Consider the following 17,078-nt stretch of genomic DNA (forward strand, 5'->3'; position numbering starts at 1 on the left):
GGAGGAAAGCTATGGCAAGCCTAGATAGCATATTAAAAAGCAGAGACGTCACCTTGCCGACAAAGATCCGCATAGTCAAAGCTATGGTTTTTCCAGTAGTAATGTATGGCTGTGAGAGCTGGACCATAAAGAAGGCTGAGCGCCGAAGAATAGATGCCTTTGAACTGTGGTGCTGGAGAAGACTCTAAGAGTCCCCTGGACTGCTAGGAGGTCAAACCAGTCAATCTTAAAGGAAATCAACCCTGATTGCTCATTGGAAGGACTGATAATGAAGCTCAAGCTCAGATACTTTGGTCAACTAATGCGAAGAGAGGAGTCTTTGGAAAAGACCCTGATGCTGGGAAAGATTGAAGGCAAAAGGAGAAGAGGACGGCAGAGGATGAGATGGTTAGATAGCATCACTGAAGCAATGAACATGAAACTGAGCAAACTCAGGGAGGCAGTGAAGGACAGGAAGGCCTGGCGCAATATGGTTCATGGAGTCACGAAGAGTCGGACACGACTTAACGATTGAACAACAAAAATTTAGAAGAAGCCAGAGAGGGAACTCATAAAGAAGCTTACAACAAAACAGTAGGCTTTTTTTCCTCCCTCTGGGTTCTTCTGAAGTATCTCTTGAAAGTAGCTATGTCAGGTTTGCACAAAGTAAGCACTAGAAAGGAAACTATGGTGGAGCATGTTTGTAGCTAAACAGCAGTTGGTGTGGGTTTGTTGTGCCAAAACAATCACTGGATGTGATAAAGAAGAAATGAGAGCTTTTAAAAACAGCTGATAGAATAAGTAGCATTGGAAACTTCAGTTGAATTGCAGCTTATAAGCTTATTTGTAATTTTGAGGGGATGGGGTTTTTTTTTAGTAAACTCTGCCCACCTCTGCTAATTTCTGTCACTTTTCTTTCTCCCCTCTCTTCTTCTCTACCTTTAACAGCCAAAAATATGTCCACTGAAGATCCAAGAAACCCTGTTATTTTCAACATGTAAGGAATCATGACTGAGGAACCCAAATTAGCAAGGTGGAGAATTTGTATCTCTGTATACAGTGCTAAATTACAATTCACAGTGACTACAGCCAGTGTGGCCAACAGTCAGAAATGTTGGGTTTTAGCTAGTCCAAATTAGCTAGGCCTATTTCACAGAAACCTTCACATGCAGGGAATTTAAAAATGGTTTAGTGGCCCCTCCACACAATGAATGATTCATGTCCAGCAGCTTGTGAGTTTTCTGCATGTGGCCATAAATTTAGACTCTGGCTTGTTAGTTTTCATGAATGCCTTGCTCTATGCATGTAATTTTAAGCAATTATCAGAACTACCAATGGCATTTTATGTTAATAAAATGGGGACATGCAACAAAGAATAAAAAACAATGTAAAATAAGCAAGGCAAAACACACTTTAATTTTTTAAATTTCATACCTCCAAGATTCCTCTCTTTTTCTTTTCTTCACTATCAGTGCACCCTGTTATAATGTGGTAGCAATCTTTACAAACTTTGTTCAGTTTATTGCCATCATACTCAAGATGAGCTTTATAATCAGAACATTTCCAGCAAACCACCTTAAGAAAAATAAGGAAAAACTGAGTTATTTTGGACATCAGTTTGCTTCCAAATATCGCTTCCAAACCAACACCATTTGTCATGGTGAGATTTTTACTAAAGGATTAATTTTTACTTATTATTAACTTATTCTACAATCATAGCAACCAAACATGAACTTCACCCAATCTTGTTCTAACACAGGGCTCCTCAGGCATTTAGCACCACCACTCAAAGACAAACATAATCAAAGACCCACAAAAGAAGATAAGCATAATATTAATTGACCCTTAACTCTCAGTTGGGAGAAAGCTGTAAGTTAACCAGCTCTCTGTATCATGAATATCCCTATCATGGTTAATACAGGAATCCAAAAGTTTGTTTCTGAGCATAAGAACATATAAGTATCACTAAACTTGGCAGTCAATATGTATATACCAAAAGCACTGTGTAGAAAAATTATAAATACATAACTCAACATCTAAGAATTACACAATTAAAAATATCAGAGAAATAAAATTCTTCTAATCAGAGATTAAAATTGGCACCCTGAAAAGAAAATTTCCAAAGACAACCTGACATCAGTTGAATGATTGCAGATTATCAGTTGAAGGCTCAAATACCCCATGACAGCTCAGAACAGAGATCTGAGAGGGGTCACCATCAAGGCAGTAAAATGAAACTCAGTATGATTATTTTAACATTCAAGTTGCCAAAAGGAACCATTTACAAAAAAGTTTCCTGCATTGTCCGTAAGGGGGCGCAGATTTGGTTCATGTGTGGTTCACAGATTCTGACTTCCTGCCATGGCAAGTGTCAGCTGAAACAAAACAGCATTTAAAAGCAATCACCAGATGGAGTTTCTGAACAAGTTTTTGGCAGCTTCAGCAACTGTTAACCAGCAGATGTGGCTTTGTGCTTACATGCCCACAAGCTCGGCAATGATGTCTCCTCCTTGTTAGTGCATTAAACGGCTCCTTGCATTTCATACACATAGTCACTTCATTGTCTCGGATCCATCTTGGGGCTCTCTTCCCGAGCTCGGCAGTCTCAGAGGAGAAAAAATAAATTGTGGAACGTTATTAGCAGAAAAGGAAATTAGCTCTCCCTCTGAAAAGCCAGTGGGATGACAGGCTAATCTTAAAACTAAATGACATGTGGGATGCTACTATGAAAAACAGCTGCATATCTAGTACTGAAGGACACTCAGAAAAACAGTCTGATGTTTTGTATTTCCCTTTGCTAGCCATAACCAAATCCAGGGACGTAGGAAAAGGCAGGGAATGCCAAAAATTAAAATATCCATACACAAATAAGTTCTACTAGCAATTAGGGGAAAAGAAAAGTGACATGGGCGGCATAGATAAATTTGAAAATAAATAAATTAAATTAATAAGTAAATAAAAAAGAGAACGAGAGATTTGGATTCTGACTTTCATGGCAGCTGTGTATCTACCCCATAACTGCAACAGACTTTAAACCAGAAAGGGATATTTGAATGGGCATGGCACTGTTTCTGTGTGCAAGAAGAGGCATAAAGAGAATTTCTGCAGAGATCAGAATATAGTAGGAACAAATGGATTAACCAAAAAGACACTTATGTTGTATGATGATTAAAAATGAAGTCTAAATTTAAATGTGCTCTTATGTTTTGTTTGTTGACTGAATAAAGAAAAGACTGTGATTATCATTGCATTTATCTCTCTTGCATTTCTTTATGTCTCCCTCTGCAGCTCTTTGAATTTTCCCTACAGAAATGCCAAATATTCCAAATATTATGTACTATCCTTTGATTTAGTTTTTTTTTTTTAAATAATGTGCAATAGAAAAAGGAGTGAAAATTGCTTGAGTAGGTAGTCACACAGAATTTTTAAAAGAAAAGATAAAACTCTTGTAACTCTTGTAATGACTGAATGGTAACTGGAATGAAAAGTTTGTAACACATTTGTGCTGGTTAACAGGCGATTGTCACACAATGTTTGTCTGCTCTCACAGTCTTGACTTTCACATCATGAAATAAAATCATGTCCAAACTGAGAAACCGTGTATGGTCAGAAAGGAACTGAGTTACTGCAAAAACATGATCACCTTTACTTGCTTCTGATCATAGCCATGATTTAAAGATCTTTGTAGCAGCCATTCCCACCACCACCCATGTATGTAGGGAGGCATTTCAACGATTCTATTATATTCTTCCTCTACCTGGTACTTTTCTTAATTGGTCTTTCTTTAACTGCCAACTCCCACTAACCAAAGGAAGTGTTCTTCGCTCAGAATAACTATTTTAATTAAGTCAGGGAATAATTCTCATAAAGACTAGGCAGGGGAAAGACAAATACACAATCAAGAAAAAGACTTTGTAATAGGAATACACGCAAATATTAACATCAAAGAAATAATCTACTTTAGAAAAATCTACTTCAGAGTAAACAGGTTCACACAGATAACCAAGAGAATAGACAGTTTGAGGAGAAGAAAGCGGACTTGGTAAAGCAATGGGATAACCTTTTGCTCATACATAATAGGACCCCTATAAAAGACTGTTTTTTCTTGGTAGTAATAAATTGGTAAGTTATAATAAATCAGTCTGGAATTGAGGCAGCCTTATACATTGAAATGATTTATAAATAAATACTTTTGCCATGTAGATGACAGACACCGCTTTGTCCGTGCTACATTTGACTTGTGCTATCTTTTACCTCTCCCATTGCTCCTGCTTCTACGCTCCCCCTTTTTTTTCTCTTTCTTTCAGCAAATTATACTATCCCCTGGATAGACATCTCTGTAGAGTACTATGCATACTGACGGCATTACAATTCTGCTAATAAAAACATGCCCATATGAGCATTTACATGGCAGAAAGGTCATTCTCATGGCGGTGTAATCTGTTTCGCAAATTAATACTAAGAAAAGAGGCATAACTGGGACACAGCATAACCGCACAAGCTTATTTTTAACATTTCCTCATATAGATTCTTGAATTAATATCAACGGAGAGGAGCGTACCCCACCCAAAAATTACACTCAACTTACAGAAACTTCAATAGGCATGTCATCATATTCTTTTGCAATTGCATTTCTGAATGTTTCATTTCTTTGCTGGAAAGCATCTATAGTACTCTGAAGAGCCTGGAATCAATGAAATGGAGAAAAAATATCAAATTCAACAGAAGAGTAAATTATTGAATGCAGGACCAAAACGAACTCTAGAGATAGACCCATGCTTGATTACAGTAACTAACTTTTTAAAGCAACAAACACTGTAGGTTTAATTTCAGAAGAATCACAACAACAATAGCAACAATCCCCACAGGAGTAGCCACGTTACCTAGCTGCACAAAATACATCAGTCTTAATATATTTATCGCATCTTTGGATATAACAAGGCAGGTGTATTTACCTTTATCCATTCTTCTTTGTCTTGTTCAGAACTAAAGAACACAGTTGGAGATAATTGTTAAAAACACATTCAGAAACTGTTAATAAACTAAAGTCATTTTACACAGCAAGGCATACAAATGCTGACGCATATAAAAAGGCACCTAATGAGAAGACCAAAAATGTCTAATTACAAGAAAAAAAAATGGGAACCTGGATTCAAAAGCTGATGCCTTTCAACTGTGCATGATTACGTTTATGTTGAAGTATGACTCCTGAAATGTGGCTCATGATGATATTTCTAGCTCAGAGATCTGCCCCCTACCCCCTGCCATTTCACCTGTATATATACTAGAACAATGTCTCTAATGCAGTATGTATGCACGTATGAATGCAAATTCCACTTAGACGTCACAAATTGTTCTGGTCAATTTAGGACTGAATTCCTCCCTTCTCTAATCTTCCCTTCCACTCTCCAGAAATAAAGCCATTTAAAGCTGTAGCTATTAATCGGAACTGTATTGAGGAGTGAACTGTCACCACGTATATAAAGTTTTCCTGCCAAATTGAACTCCACAACTAAACCTAATCATATGAATTTGTACACTGCCTAGTGTGCATTGTTCAAATCGCCTCTAAAAGCAGATTTGGAAAAGAAGTTCCTTACTTTTCATCAGCAGCTCACTGACATAAAAGCCACTTAGCAGTTTCTTTTCCATTCCTCTCCCCTCTCTGAAGTGTATGCAAGTTTGGGCTCAAGTGATTCCTTCCCAATTATCAAGTCCTCTCTAGTGATACATTATCAGTTCCACTGCAGATGACTAAATGTACCATAGGGTAGTCTGGAAATTAGTGCTCTGGTGCTTTCAGTTTCCAGAATTAAGGGCTGTGCAGAACTGAAGGCAAAAAGATGGTTGGGAAATGCAAGGATCCCAACAGAGCACTAGGCTACACATGAAAGCTGCTTTATAGAGTTGCAGCAGGGATTGTGTTGCACCCAGTACTTCCAAAGCATCATTTTGTCTTCAGATAGTCACACAATCAAAGGGATACCTATGATTATAGGAATGCCTATGTGACATTATATTTCCTCTAAGGACATCGATAAAGGAAGGCAGGGCTGTGACCTGCTTCTCCTTTCATTGCTCACGGAAGCAGAGTAACTACTAAACAGACCAATGGCTACACTTCCATGACTGCAGACTGTTTACCTGCGTGATAAAAATAAATCTTATCATCCGTGTCAACTCCTAAAACATGGGAGTTCTAGCAGGAAAATACTCTGGACATTTTAAGACTCCGAAATACAGACAAAGGCTGTATAAATTGATCTAATCCAACTCGGTTCCTCACTGAGTTGCAATAATGGCTCTGTAAGATCAACAGGAAGCAATCATCTTTATAACAAAATGCACCTTATAACCACAAGCATCAATTTGCACTCTAGTGGAATCAAACAAATACAAATTCTTCTGGTAAACAAAATCCTTAGGGCAAGCTAATGAAATTTTTATGGGGATGAAGAAGATTATCAGTTTATCAGTCTAAGGAGTGTGCTCAATAACATAAGAAGATGAAGCTAGTATAACAAGTATTTATCTTGCATTCTCATTTATGCTCATTAAAAAGCAGAAGAGATTATGTACCATGGAATGGACCCTAAAGAATCTCTTCACATAATAGAGACAAGCATCCTACAATCCACTGATTATAAATAAACTAAACAAACATGACTATTCATGATTATTCCACAGTATTTAATATAAACTGAATTCAATTAACAGCATTAACTACATCTAGTATATTTCTTCAATCTACCAGAAGGATTTGTTTGGTTTCAATAGTGGAATGTTCCAAATCGTTTTTGTAATTTTACACAGGGTATTCTGGGATCTCTTTAGGCCAGATATGTTCTCAAGCAGGAATCTTAATCACTTCTATTCAACATTTCCATTGAAATTGAACATTCATCTAAGAGAAAGTTCTACTTTTTTGCATGCAACTTAATATAACTGTATCTAACTGTGACCTGGCAAGATTAGAGGAAAAATTAATTATGGCATGGAAGTCCCAAGACCTGGACGTATGGTCCATTACACCCCCGTGGTTCTGTCCTATATAATTTCTACTGCCATAATTTTGAGATTGTATCTGGCCAACTGAGATACAAAATATGGAAAGAAACACAGAGCCTGGCTCTGTAAACCTATCAATAAACCTAAGATAATATTCTAGTTTCAGTAGAAAGTGGTATTTGTGAACATATTCATTGCATTTTAACTCTGAATCAATAAAGCTAAGTAACTATGCTGAAGTACATCCTGCTGTCTTCTGTGGTTAGTGTGTCCACCAGGGATAGATATCATAAATTGGTTTAAAGCAGTGTTTTTAAACTTGGCAACTTTTAAGATGTGTGGATTTCAACTCCCAGAATTCTCCAGCCAGCATCCTGGGGAATGCAGCCAGCATGCTGGCTGGGGAATTCTGGGAGTTGAAGTCCACACATCTTAAAATGGCCAAGTTTGAAAAACACTGACTTAAAGCCAGCATCTCCTTTCAATCGGGCATTTCAAATTTCAGTAAGGAGAATGAAAACCTCTGCTTTCCAAATGCAAATCAGATATATTCCAGTTTTCAATAACTTTATTCCAGGATTCTAAACCTTTTACTTTAGTGCTACTATGCTTCATGCAACAGTCTTAAACTCACTTCTTACCTGGCCTGTAACTCCAAAGTTCGTTCTTTCCCAGACACTTGGAAAGTGTGTGGGTATTCTTCATTGTGGGTTTCTACAATCTTCATACCATCTATGCCTACTCTTGTCCGGACTGTGAACTTAGATCCCACTAAGCTGAATTTTGGGACACAGTACAGCAACATGTTATTGAACTGGAAAAAAACAACAACACACCAACAGATATTAGTCTCCACAATTGTTATTAAATGGGTTATATTTTTAAAAAAACACCCACTTTCCAATGTGAAAGATGCATATTAGTGAAAGAAAAATAAAATAAAAAGAGAGATATTCATTAATATGTGCTTAGCTGTTACTAATTATACTACAATCCTCCCAGGATGTTCACTCAGTTGTAGAAATGTTACATCTGCCAGTATACAAAATAGGAATTTGAGAAACTAATAAACAAAGGATTAAAGTAGTGAAGCCATTTTTATTTTTATTTTTACTTTTTAAAAAAAGTTCTTTGGTTTTGAAACCCTTAGTACAGAAAGACGTTTCTTGGCTAGAAACTGATTTTGAGCGCAGAAAGTGTGAAATATTTTCTGAGAGCATTTTTAAGGACAGAAAAGGATTCTCAAGATTGTTCTGAGGGTTTAAGCCACATCTGTGTTACCTTAACTTTTTGCAGAAGTTAACTGGCTTCGAACTGAATCTGGCTTTAAATATAAACATGACCTTTAGGAAGAAGGCTGGAATACAAATGTAAAAACTTGCTTTCCTCTTCACAAAAGACAGAAAAAAATAGTTGGAAAAATACTGTTGAAATTAACAGAATTAATTTAAGCTTTTCAGTGGGGACAAGACGTTCTACTTAAACACACCATTCATTACTTATCCATTCAAAGGTAGGTGCCAAGGGATTAAGAGAAGCTAGCCTGGGAGACAGTGGCATAACAATCCTTTTACTAATCTAGTACTTATTTATTTGAATTTATTAGCCCCGGCCCCCCACTCCAATGGAAGAAACACAACACTGGTTTCTTGTCAACCTCCACTTGCAAATCAGGGAAGTCTCCTTTCTCAGTATAAGTGCCCTTTATCGTTATCAGCTTAACCACGTTTCAGCCCTTTATTTGCATCAACATTAGCCCTAGTTAGGATTAACCATGGTTCCTGGGCCTGTCTGAGGTATAAGGCTGCTTAGGAGGGAGGCATGTTCATATTTAGCTCTGATTCAAAAATTATGTTAAGAACAATTAAGAACATTGGCTGGTGTGGGTCTTCCGGGCTGTGTGGCCGTGTTCTTGAAGTTTTGTTTCCTAATGTTTCGCCAGCACCTGTGACCGACATCTTCAGAGTGCAGGAGCACAGACAGGAGCAGTTCTCTCTGTGCCCAGGGTGATGTGACCCTTTTTGTGGTTATTTATAGAGATCTGGGGGGGGGGGAAGGGGGGATTGGGGGGCATGGGGGGTTGAGTGAGTCACATCACTCTGGGCACAGAGAGAACTGCTTCTGTCTGTGCTCCTGCACTCTGAAGATGCCGGTCACAGGTGCTGGTGAAACATTAGGAAACAAAACTTCAAGACCACGGCCACACAGCCCGGAAGACCCACACCAGCCATCGTATGCTGGCCGTGAAAGCCTTCGACAATACAATTAAGAACATTGTACTAGAAAGGCAACTGAGAAAGTCAATTTGGAAATCTTACTTTTGAGGAAAAACCACAGCACTGAAACTTCCTCCCCACCCCTCACAAACATAGAAATTTGGTTTTATAGATATTTAAAATGGTACCAGTCAGAGGAAAATACTTACTAAGAAGAGATATCTTTCTTGAGCTGATGTGTTACGAGCAGCGAGCTTAAGTATTTGCCCTTCTTTGATCAGTTCATTTGAAGGATTGACAATATCTTCTTCTTCTCCTAACATTTCATATACCTCTAGTAACTTCTTCAAATTTTCCTTTTTCATCAAAATAAAACAAATGACAACATTGATGCAAGCTCCTTGCAACTCTTTTATGAAAATTGCAAAAGAAGGGATACGTTGCTTTTAAGAGCTAAAGTACAGACTTGTTTTTATTTATAAAACATCTCTCTACCGAAATGGTTGATGACCCTGGGCAGTTTTTGCAGTTAAATGACCTTCCTGGTAAGAGAGTTCTGTTGGTTAATCAATAAATATCCTTAAAATATGGCAGTAAAATACTGAAGTACTATGTTCATTCACAGAAAAGAAAAAAAAAACAGTGCAAGTGTGATAGATTAAAAAAAAAAAAGAATTGTTGGACCATCAGACCAACATTGGTGGGCATCAAGATTTAAACTCCAAATCTCTCCTGAGGCTTGGGCCAGAACAAAATCAGGAATAAGCTTACTTGCCAATATAAATGATAACTGTATTAATCGCTCTTGGGAGTAATGCAGGATCCTTTGGGAAAACTACCATAATGTTTTGATAAAAATAGCATTTCTTACTTAGGCATTCATAAAATTGACAGTTGACCATATGATTTAAATAACAATAACTAAAATGCAGATTCTGCAAACAGAAAACAGCAAATAAGTTATTCACCATTTTCCAGATGGCGCTGTTGGAGTGACTTGCAGCTGTGGATATAATTTCCAAGGATTCTAGAGAAGAAATGGTAAATAAAAAAGATTAATTCTCATTCTCTAATATGTAAATTAATATTTTAAAAGGTAACTTGCACATGTCCTATGTTTTTTTTAAAAAAGCTGCCAAACTAAATTAAGCAGTCATATGCAGCCCGGCAAGTTTCCTTAGAGCAGTGTTGTCCAAACTTGGCCACTTTAAGATGAGTGGACTTCAACTCCCAGAATTCCCCAGCTGCCATGGCTGGCTAGGGAATTCTGGGAGTTGAAGTCCACTCATCTTAAAGTGGCCAAGTTTGGACAACACTGCCTTAGAGCTAGCTTTTCACATAAGTACAAAAGAAAAGTCAATGCAGCAAAAGACTTCCTGCAGCTGATATAGGTGTGTTAAACTTGAAAATTAAATGGTCATGAGAATGTATCTGTTACTGAAATGAAGCATAAAACAAGCCCTTGACAGAATAATTTTTCAGCTCTGAAAAATGCAAATCCAGCTATTACTTCAACTTGTCAACCGCCAGCCCAGTCGCTTCAAACTGAAATATTTATGAAAATGACTGTTCTGCTTGTCCTTTTGGCACTGAATGAAATCTGTGGAGGTCAATTAAAGGCAAGGATATGACCAACCCTGCCACTTTCCAGAAGGAAAACTAATCTTAACCTCCTTATTCAAATTTCAGAAAAACACAGTCAATTTATTTAATCTAGGAAATAGTCCCTTGGAAAAAATAATAGTAACGTATACTTTTCCGTGGTTTGTGTTAACAAACCAATCCACTATTCAAATATTTGTACACGACTATTATGAGTATTCATAGAATGAAAGGAATGAAATAATTTGAAAAAAATATGGGAAAACCTTTTTGAAAATCACAATTTAAAAAGAATACCTCTAAAACTACAAATAATTAATAACGACAATAATCATCATCACAATTTAAAACGTAATACAGCATATCTGTGTATGGATACTGAAAAGTAAGCAAGAATAAGAGGGTTTTTTCCCAGCCTGGCAACAAAAAGAAAATAGTGAGGTGTAAAATAGTTCCTCTATTGCTGCATACATAATCCTCACAAATATTACTTTCAGCATCTTTCCAATCTAGAGAATCTGCAGGCAGTTTTCTCAAATAATCCTTCAAGAGCATCTCGTATCTTGGAATACGTTGTACAGGTTCCAGCATGTGATGTTGCAAAGTCAGATTTCCACAAACTTTCTGTTTCTAGAAAAAAGAAAGGAAACTGTTAATATACATCTTATACACTATTTGTTAAAATAGAGGTACAAAATTCATGTTTCCCAAAGGGCTGCGCTGTTCCTGAAGGACCAAGCATTCTATCTGGGGATTCTTCTGCATTCATCCCTAACTGGGGAAGAAGCTTAGGTAGCAAAAATGACCACATGTAATTTTTCTGGGGTGCCCTAGGGCTCTTACTTTCACCTCGCTCCTATTCAACATCTACATGAAACCACTGGTTTCAACTGAAGTCATCTGTTGATCCAGGGTGATCTGTTGATACCAAATTGTAAATGTCTGCCTCAGGTTGACCAAGTAATGCCATCAAGGTACTTTCCCAATGTCTAGAGGCTCTGAGAGTCTGGATGGGGAAGAACAGCTTTAGCTCAACTCTGGCAAGGCAGAGTGGCTATGCATTTAAAGGCCTCCTGGATCAGGAGACTTTCCACCTCGAACTCCAGATGGGGCTGCATTGCCCCAGACAAAATCCAGATGCTATTCAAGGTGCTGGTTATTCCCTATAAAGTCCTACATGGCACAGGACTAGGCTATTTGTGGCACTGTCGTCTGACTGTTTCTGCTCACTCCATCAGATCTGACAGGGTGGGCAAGCTCCAGGTCCCTTCTATGAAGTACCCTAGCTCCGTCAAGCAGCACCCAGGAGATGTACCTTCTCGGTCTTGCACCAGCCGTGTAGAACAGCATTCTGCTCTCCCCAACCCAAGGTCTGGATGGCCTAACCCTGTTAGCCTTCTGTAATGCTTTAAAGACCTGTCTTTTCCCTTGAGCACTGGGGGTGAGACGTTAGGCGAATCCAGTTGGTTTGTCTCTTGGTTGTCTGTCTGTTATTAATTTGTGAAATGGCATGGCTTTTGGGGGCCTTTTGCTTATTGTATTTGATTATAATTGTTTTTGACTATTTTGAATTGTTGGTTTTGGTTTGGTTTATTGTTAGATGCCCAGAGTAAATAACCAACCAGCACAGCCACTTATAACTGGGGTTATCTTGCATCAGTTATCCATGAACTAACAATATTCAGTCTAGAATACTTTAGATGCAGAATGCAGTGGCTTGAAGTTATGTGGAAGTTATGGGGTTGGTTCATATGATACTTGTAACACTAGCTGCACTGGCTGCAGGTATTTTTCTAAGTCATTTTTTAAACTGCTGATTGCAGAGGTCAAAATCTTAAAGGATCTGGAGTTCAGTTATTTAAAGGGTCACCTTCATTCATACCACCCTGCCAGCACATAAAGATTGGCAGTGGGTGCCCTTCTTGTGTGCCTGTCTCTGAGAAGAAGGTAGTAGGAAAAGGCCTTTTTGTAACAGCCAACTGAAGTTCATCAAACCCTGTTATAAGGGGCCTCCTCTGCAGTTACGCTTTTTACGGGCCCGATGGTTTAGACCAGGGGTTCTCAAAGTACGGCCCACGGGCCAGATACGGCCCATCAGGGTCATTTATCCAGCCCGCCCGCCTGATTGGCCGCCGCTGCTGTCTTTCAGAAGCGGAAGTGTCAGGGCTGTGTCAGGAGCTGCAGGCAATGCACGAGGAGGTAGAGATCGCAGAGCCAGACTATTCTACATGACAGGGATGCCGGGTCCGGCAGCTCTCCTCCTCTCCTCATGTTTTTTGCAAACTATAGTCCAGCCCCCCAACATTCTAAGGGACCGTGAACTGGCCCCCTGTTTAAAAAGTTTGAGGACCCCTGTAAGAGTTATTTCTTTTAACAGCTTTTGATGGTATGTCCTTTTGTTATTGTCTCTAATTTTTATTAATTCGTTGTTGTTTTCATTTAACTTGAAAACCACCTTCTGCAACTTGTACTGTCTCAAGGAGGGTGGATATATTTTAAAGAAAGATAGAAACAAAACACAGCAGCCCATCAAAGCTGTACCTCCTTTCACATCAATTTTTGACATAATAATGAATTTACCAGTGCTGGTATTCATTATTTTAATGATTTTTATTCAGTGGAATTTTAGATCTCCTCATTTTTATTAGCCACATATGACCCATGCTTCAGAGAACATAAGAAGTTCACAATTTCATGGGTGGATTATTTCCCAGATGACTATATATATTTCCAAACTGTTTACTGAAGGCACTATACCATATAACAAAATGAAAAGCTGCTGACATGGTCTTGAGTGTAAAAAAAAATATCTCAGTCTCTCCCCCTCTCTCTCTCTCACACACACACACACATATTACCTGAATATCTTGTATAATAGATTTGAAGCAAGGTGATCTCTCAGTCCAAGTTTTCACCAGTTCCATTGCATTGTCAAAATTCTTCACGTACTCTCCATACATCTTGAGAAAAGGAGCCAATTTCTGCAGAATATCACTGATCCTGGGGTTGGTGTCCCTAAACAGGAAAAAGAAAAAAAGCAATGTTACAGGAATACCATGTTAAAAGTCAATTAATACTCACTATGAGCCTCATACTACTGTAAATTATTTGTCTTTTAGTTAGTTTGCTTGCCTTTTAATGCCTATTTCATGAGTGACAATTTAAAAAAAGAGTATTTCATAAGTTAGCCAAAGGATTTTCAAACTCAAGGTATTTTCCTCAAATGCGCTGATCACAATTTATTATGGATGTGTCAGAATCCTCGCATGATTTTATAATAGATTGTTAGATAGCTAGTTTAGAAATTGCTTTTTACATGCTGCGGTTCTGCCATTGTAAAAGGGGGGTGGGGGGAGAAAGAATGAGAAACCGTTAAAAGCAGATGGCTCCTTATCACAGGCACTGGAATGTGCAAGGTCGTACCAGCGAGGGAATCAGAAGACCAAGAACTAAGGGAAATGAAGAGCGGGGGGGAGTAAGAAAAACAACTTTTGGCGCGCTTTTGCTCAGTCTTAGCAATGCTTTGGAACTGTACACTTATCCTCAATAAATGAACTTTCTTTTGAATCAATATTGGTTGCAAGGAAAGTTACTGGATTTGGGATCAACAGGTGGCAGCTCGTTACAGGATGTTTTTAGTGGAAACCTATCATGAAAAGCACTCATCTTTTCAATTAATTAATTAGGCTCCCATCCTAGAACATTAGCCTCTAATTGTTCAGGAGACAATGCCTATACTTTATGAAAGATTTTGCCTACCATACTGATCATTTGTAAGTGAAACACAAGCAATTCTCAGAACTATAATTATTACACTACAACAGGAAGGTAAAATTGCACAAGGGCAATCTGTACAATCATTCCACCTTTGTGTCTGTCCACCCAATGGACCCTCTAATAACATGGTGGGATCAGTGGAGTGACCAGGATTGAAGTATCTGACCTGGTTTTAAGTTGAAAGGAATTTGGATGATGGAGGGGACAGTTAAAAACAAAATAGGTGTGTTCAATTTAATAAATCTTTAATTTTTTAAAGAAATAGCAAAAATCTTGCTGCTGAAAATTTTTTCCCCCTGAAGGAAGCCAAAGACAAACTTTAGCTTATGAGTCCTGGGTTATTTTTAAATAAAACACAATTAAGCTTAACATCTGGCTTAATTCCAGCCACACCTTTCAACAGAGTCAAAAAGCAGAAAGAAATTTTAGAACTTCTTGTACAACACAAAATGAGAGAGGGGGGTTATGTGTCAACACATGATTTTCTGAGGCTGATCCCTTAAGGATTAACCAAAGTTTAATCATTACAACCAAATCTAGCCAATGTCTTGTTAATACAGTAATCGTTAGAAACCTGATGCTGTTTCTCTGCATCAAGAAGTGAAGTTTGTCTACTTCAGTTCTCCTCTGAAAAAAAGTCATTTGTTTGAACTTTGCCCAGTGTTGTAAGCATTTCAAAGACAGCTGAGCGATTAAAAGCAATTTAAAAGTACTACATAAAGATGCTATCAGATTTTTTAAAAAATCAGAAGTTTTCCTGTAATTATAATTTCAGCTTTGTTTAGATTGGATGAACACAGGCAAAATCTAGCCTATTATAACATGATACAGGATACAGATGCTTGATTGTCTTCCAATAGTTTATTTTGGAAAGACTCAATAGATGGGACTTAACTCTATATTTAGCACCAATTTAACCAATCTAATAAGCTTATTAATATTTGGGAAGAATGATTATATCTAATGCATGGGACAATTAAATGGTCAAATAATTACTTCTTCCTGACAAAAAGAATTCATAATTTTTGATAAAGGATTTAGTCAATTAATAAAATATACACATGTATTACTGAAATCTTATAAAAGGTATTCAGATAATAGCAGATCTTTGTCAATCAGAAATACTTCTCTTCCCCATCATAAAATCAGTATTAAATATTGCAAAAAATTACCCCCTGAACTCTATCTTTTCTCCATTCTTCTAATGTTCAGAAAGCACGAAAGAAAAATAGAGAAATAAAAGAAAGAACAGCTGTTAAATAAACTAAGATGTACATAACTCCATGTCAGAAAATCTACTCATTAAAATCAAGACTTGCCTATTTTTTTTTAAATGTTCACTATGCTGAAATCAAAAACAGCAATTAAAAAAAAAATCAACTCACAGCTTGACCAAGTATATTTCTCTTAACATATTAAAACAAATATCCAGTTCCAGAGGCTGATCTTTTTTATTCTACAAATACCTGTTCCATAGCCATATGAGACTGATCTCATCTGTTCCAACACTGCCTTGTGGCAATCCATATATTCTTGATATCTGCACATATGGGAAGACCAGTTTTAAGGCAAAGGGATGCTATATTTTTATTTATTTATTTATGTATTTATTTATTTGATTTGTATAACTGCCCATCTCGAACAAGATACTGTGGGTGACGAACAATCATAAAATCAATTAAACCAATTAAAAACACAATACAAAAAGAAAAATTAACTATATCCTATCTTTCCAGGGCTTTTCATAAAGAATCTTTATGGATCTCAATTACACAAAGTTAAATGGTCTCTGTGGGGGAAAAAAATCCCAGAATCTCCTATGGGGATAGATGACATCCATATTACTTTTCAGACTGTTCTTCAATAATTTGCAACCATGCCTACCATTCTTGCATTCTTTTCTCAAGCTCAGGTAGCAAGAACTGACTATGGAACTGATTTATGGATGAAATATTGGAAAATATTTTATTAACAACTTCAGCTGGAAATGATCCCCGGTTAGCTTCATCCATTAGTTTGCAATAAAACACCTGCAGAGAATGGAAGACAGAGTCAGACATAAATGCATTCCTGTTCTCCTCACAGAACACAAGGTAAAATGTCTCTGGTGTTTATTGGTATATTGGGTAATCCATAATAATGTTTTAACAGTCCCCTTTTGTTATAACCTCCCTCTGTTTTAATGAACCAATACAGACCTATTTATTCTTGCCCTTCATTATAGCTCCTGACAGAAAGCAAAGGAAGGCTGTGCAGCGCTTCAGATGCAAAGGCATGAATGTGCATCAGAAGTAATGGGGGCGCCCATGTTGCATCCATCTGCATTTTCTTAAAACACCTGCATCCTCTCCCAAGATAGCATAGAAAAATTGGCAGACAGATGCTACACCCACATCACATCCCTGCACTCTCCAAAGAACCTGTTTGGCTGTGAATCCAAAGCACCACACAGCTCGACGGCGTCATGACCTTCAAATGTGTCAGCAGTCACCTTTA

At 37.6% G+C, this 17,078-nt stretch overlaps 1 protein-coding gene across 3 annotated transcripts in view; it reads right to left on the reverse strand.

The window, feature by feature from the left end:
- FGD4 (FYVE, RhoGEF and PH domain containing 4) overlaps positions 1-17,078 on the reverse strand; it is a 112,233-nt gene that overhangs the window by 6,603 nt on the left and 88,552 nt on the right. For all 3 annotated transcript variants that reach the window (XM_088141178.1, XM_088141180.1, XM_088141179.1), the window contains 10 exons: positions 16,467-16,612; positions 13,664-13,820; positions 11,297-11,435; positions 10,172-10,230; positions 9,413-9,559; positions 7,629-7,801; positions 4,935-4,965; positions 4,568-4,663; positions 2,458-2,583; positions 1,414-1,554 (listed from right to left, as the gene is read on the reverse strand). In XM_088141178.1, coding sequence (XP_087997304.1) covers positions 1,414-1,554; positions 2,458-2,583; positions 4,568-4,663; positions 4,935-4,965; positions 7,629-7,801; positions 9,413-9,559; positions 10,172-10,230; positions 11,297-11,435; positions 13,664-13,820; positions 16,467-16,612 — 1,215 coding nt within the window. The remainder of the gene's footprint in view (positions 1-1,413; positions 1,555-2,457; positions 2,584-4,567; positions 4,664-4,934; positions 4,966-7,628; positions 7,802-9,412; positions 9,560-10,171; positions 10,231-11,296; positions 11,436-13,663; positions 13,821-16,466; positions 16,613-17,078) is intronic.

The sequence above is a fragment of the Python bivittatus genome, unplaced genomic scaffold (assembly GCF_059951505.1).
Source record: "Python bivittatus isolate LINGU-HERP-01145 unplaced genomic scaffold, Pbiv_v1 ctg000330_np1212, whole genome shotgun sequence".
NCBI classification, from domain to species: Eukaryota; Metazoa; Chordata; class Lepidosauria; order Squamata; family Pythonidae; genus Python; species Python bivittatus.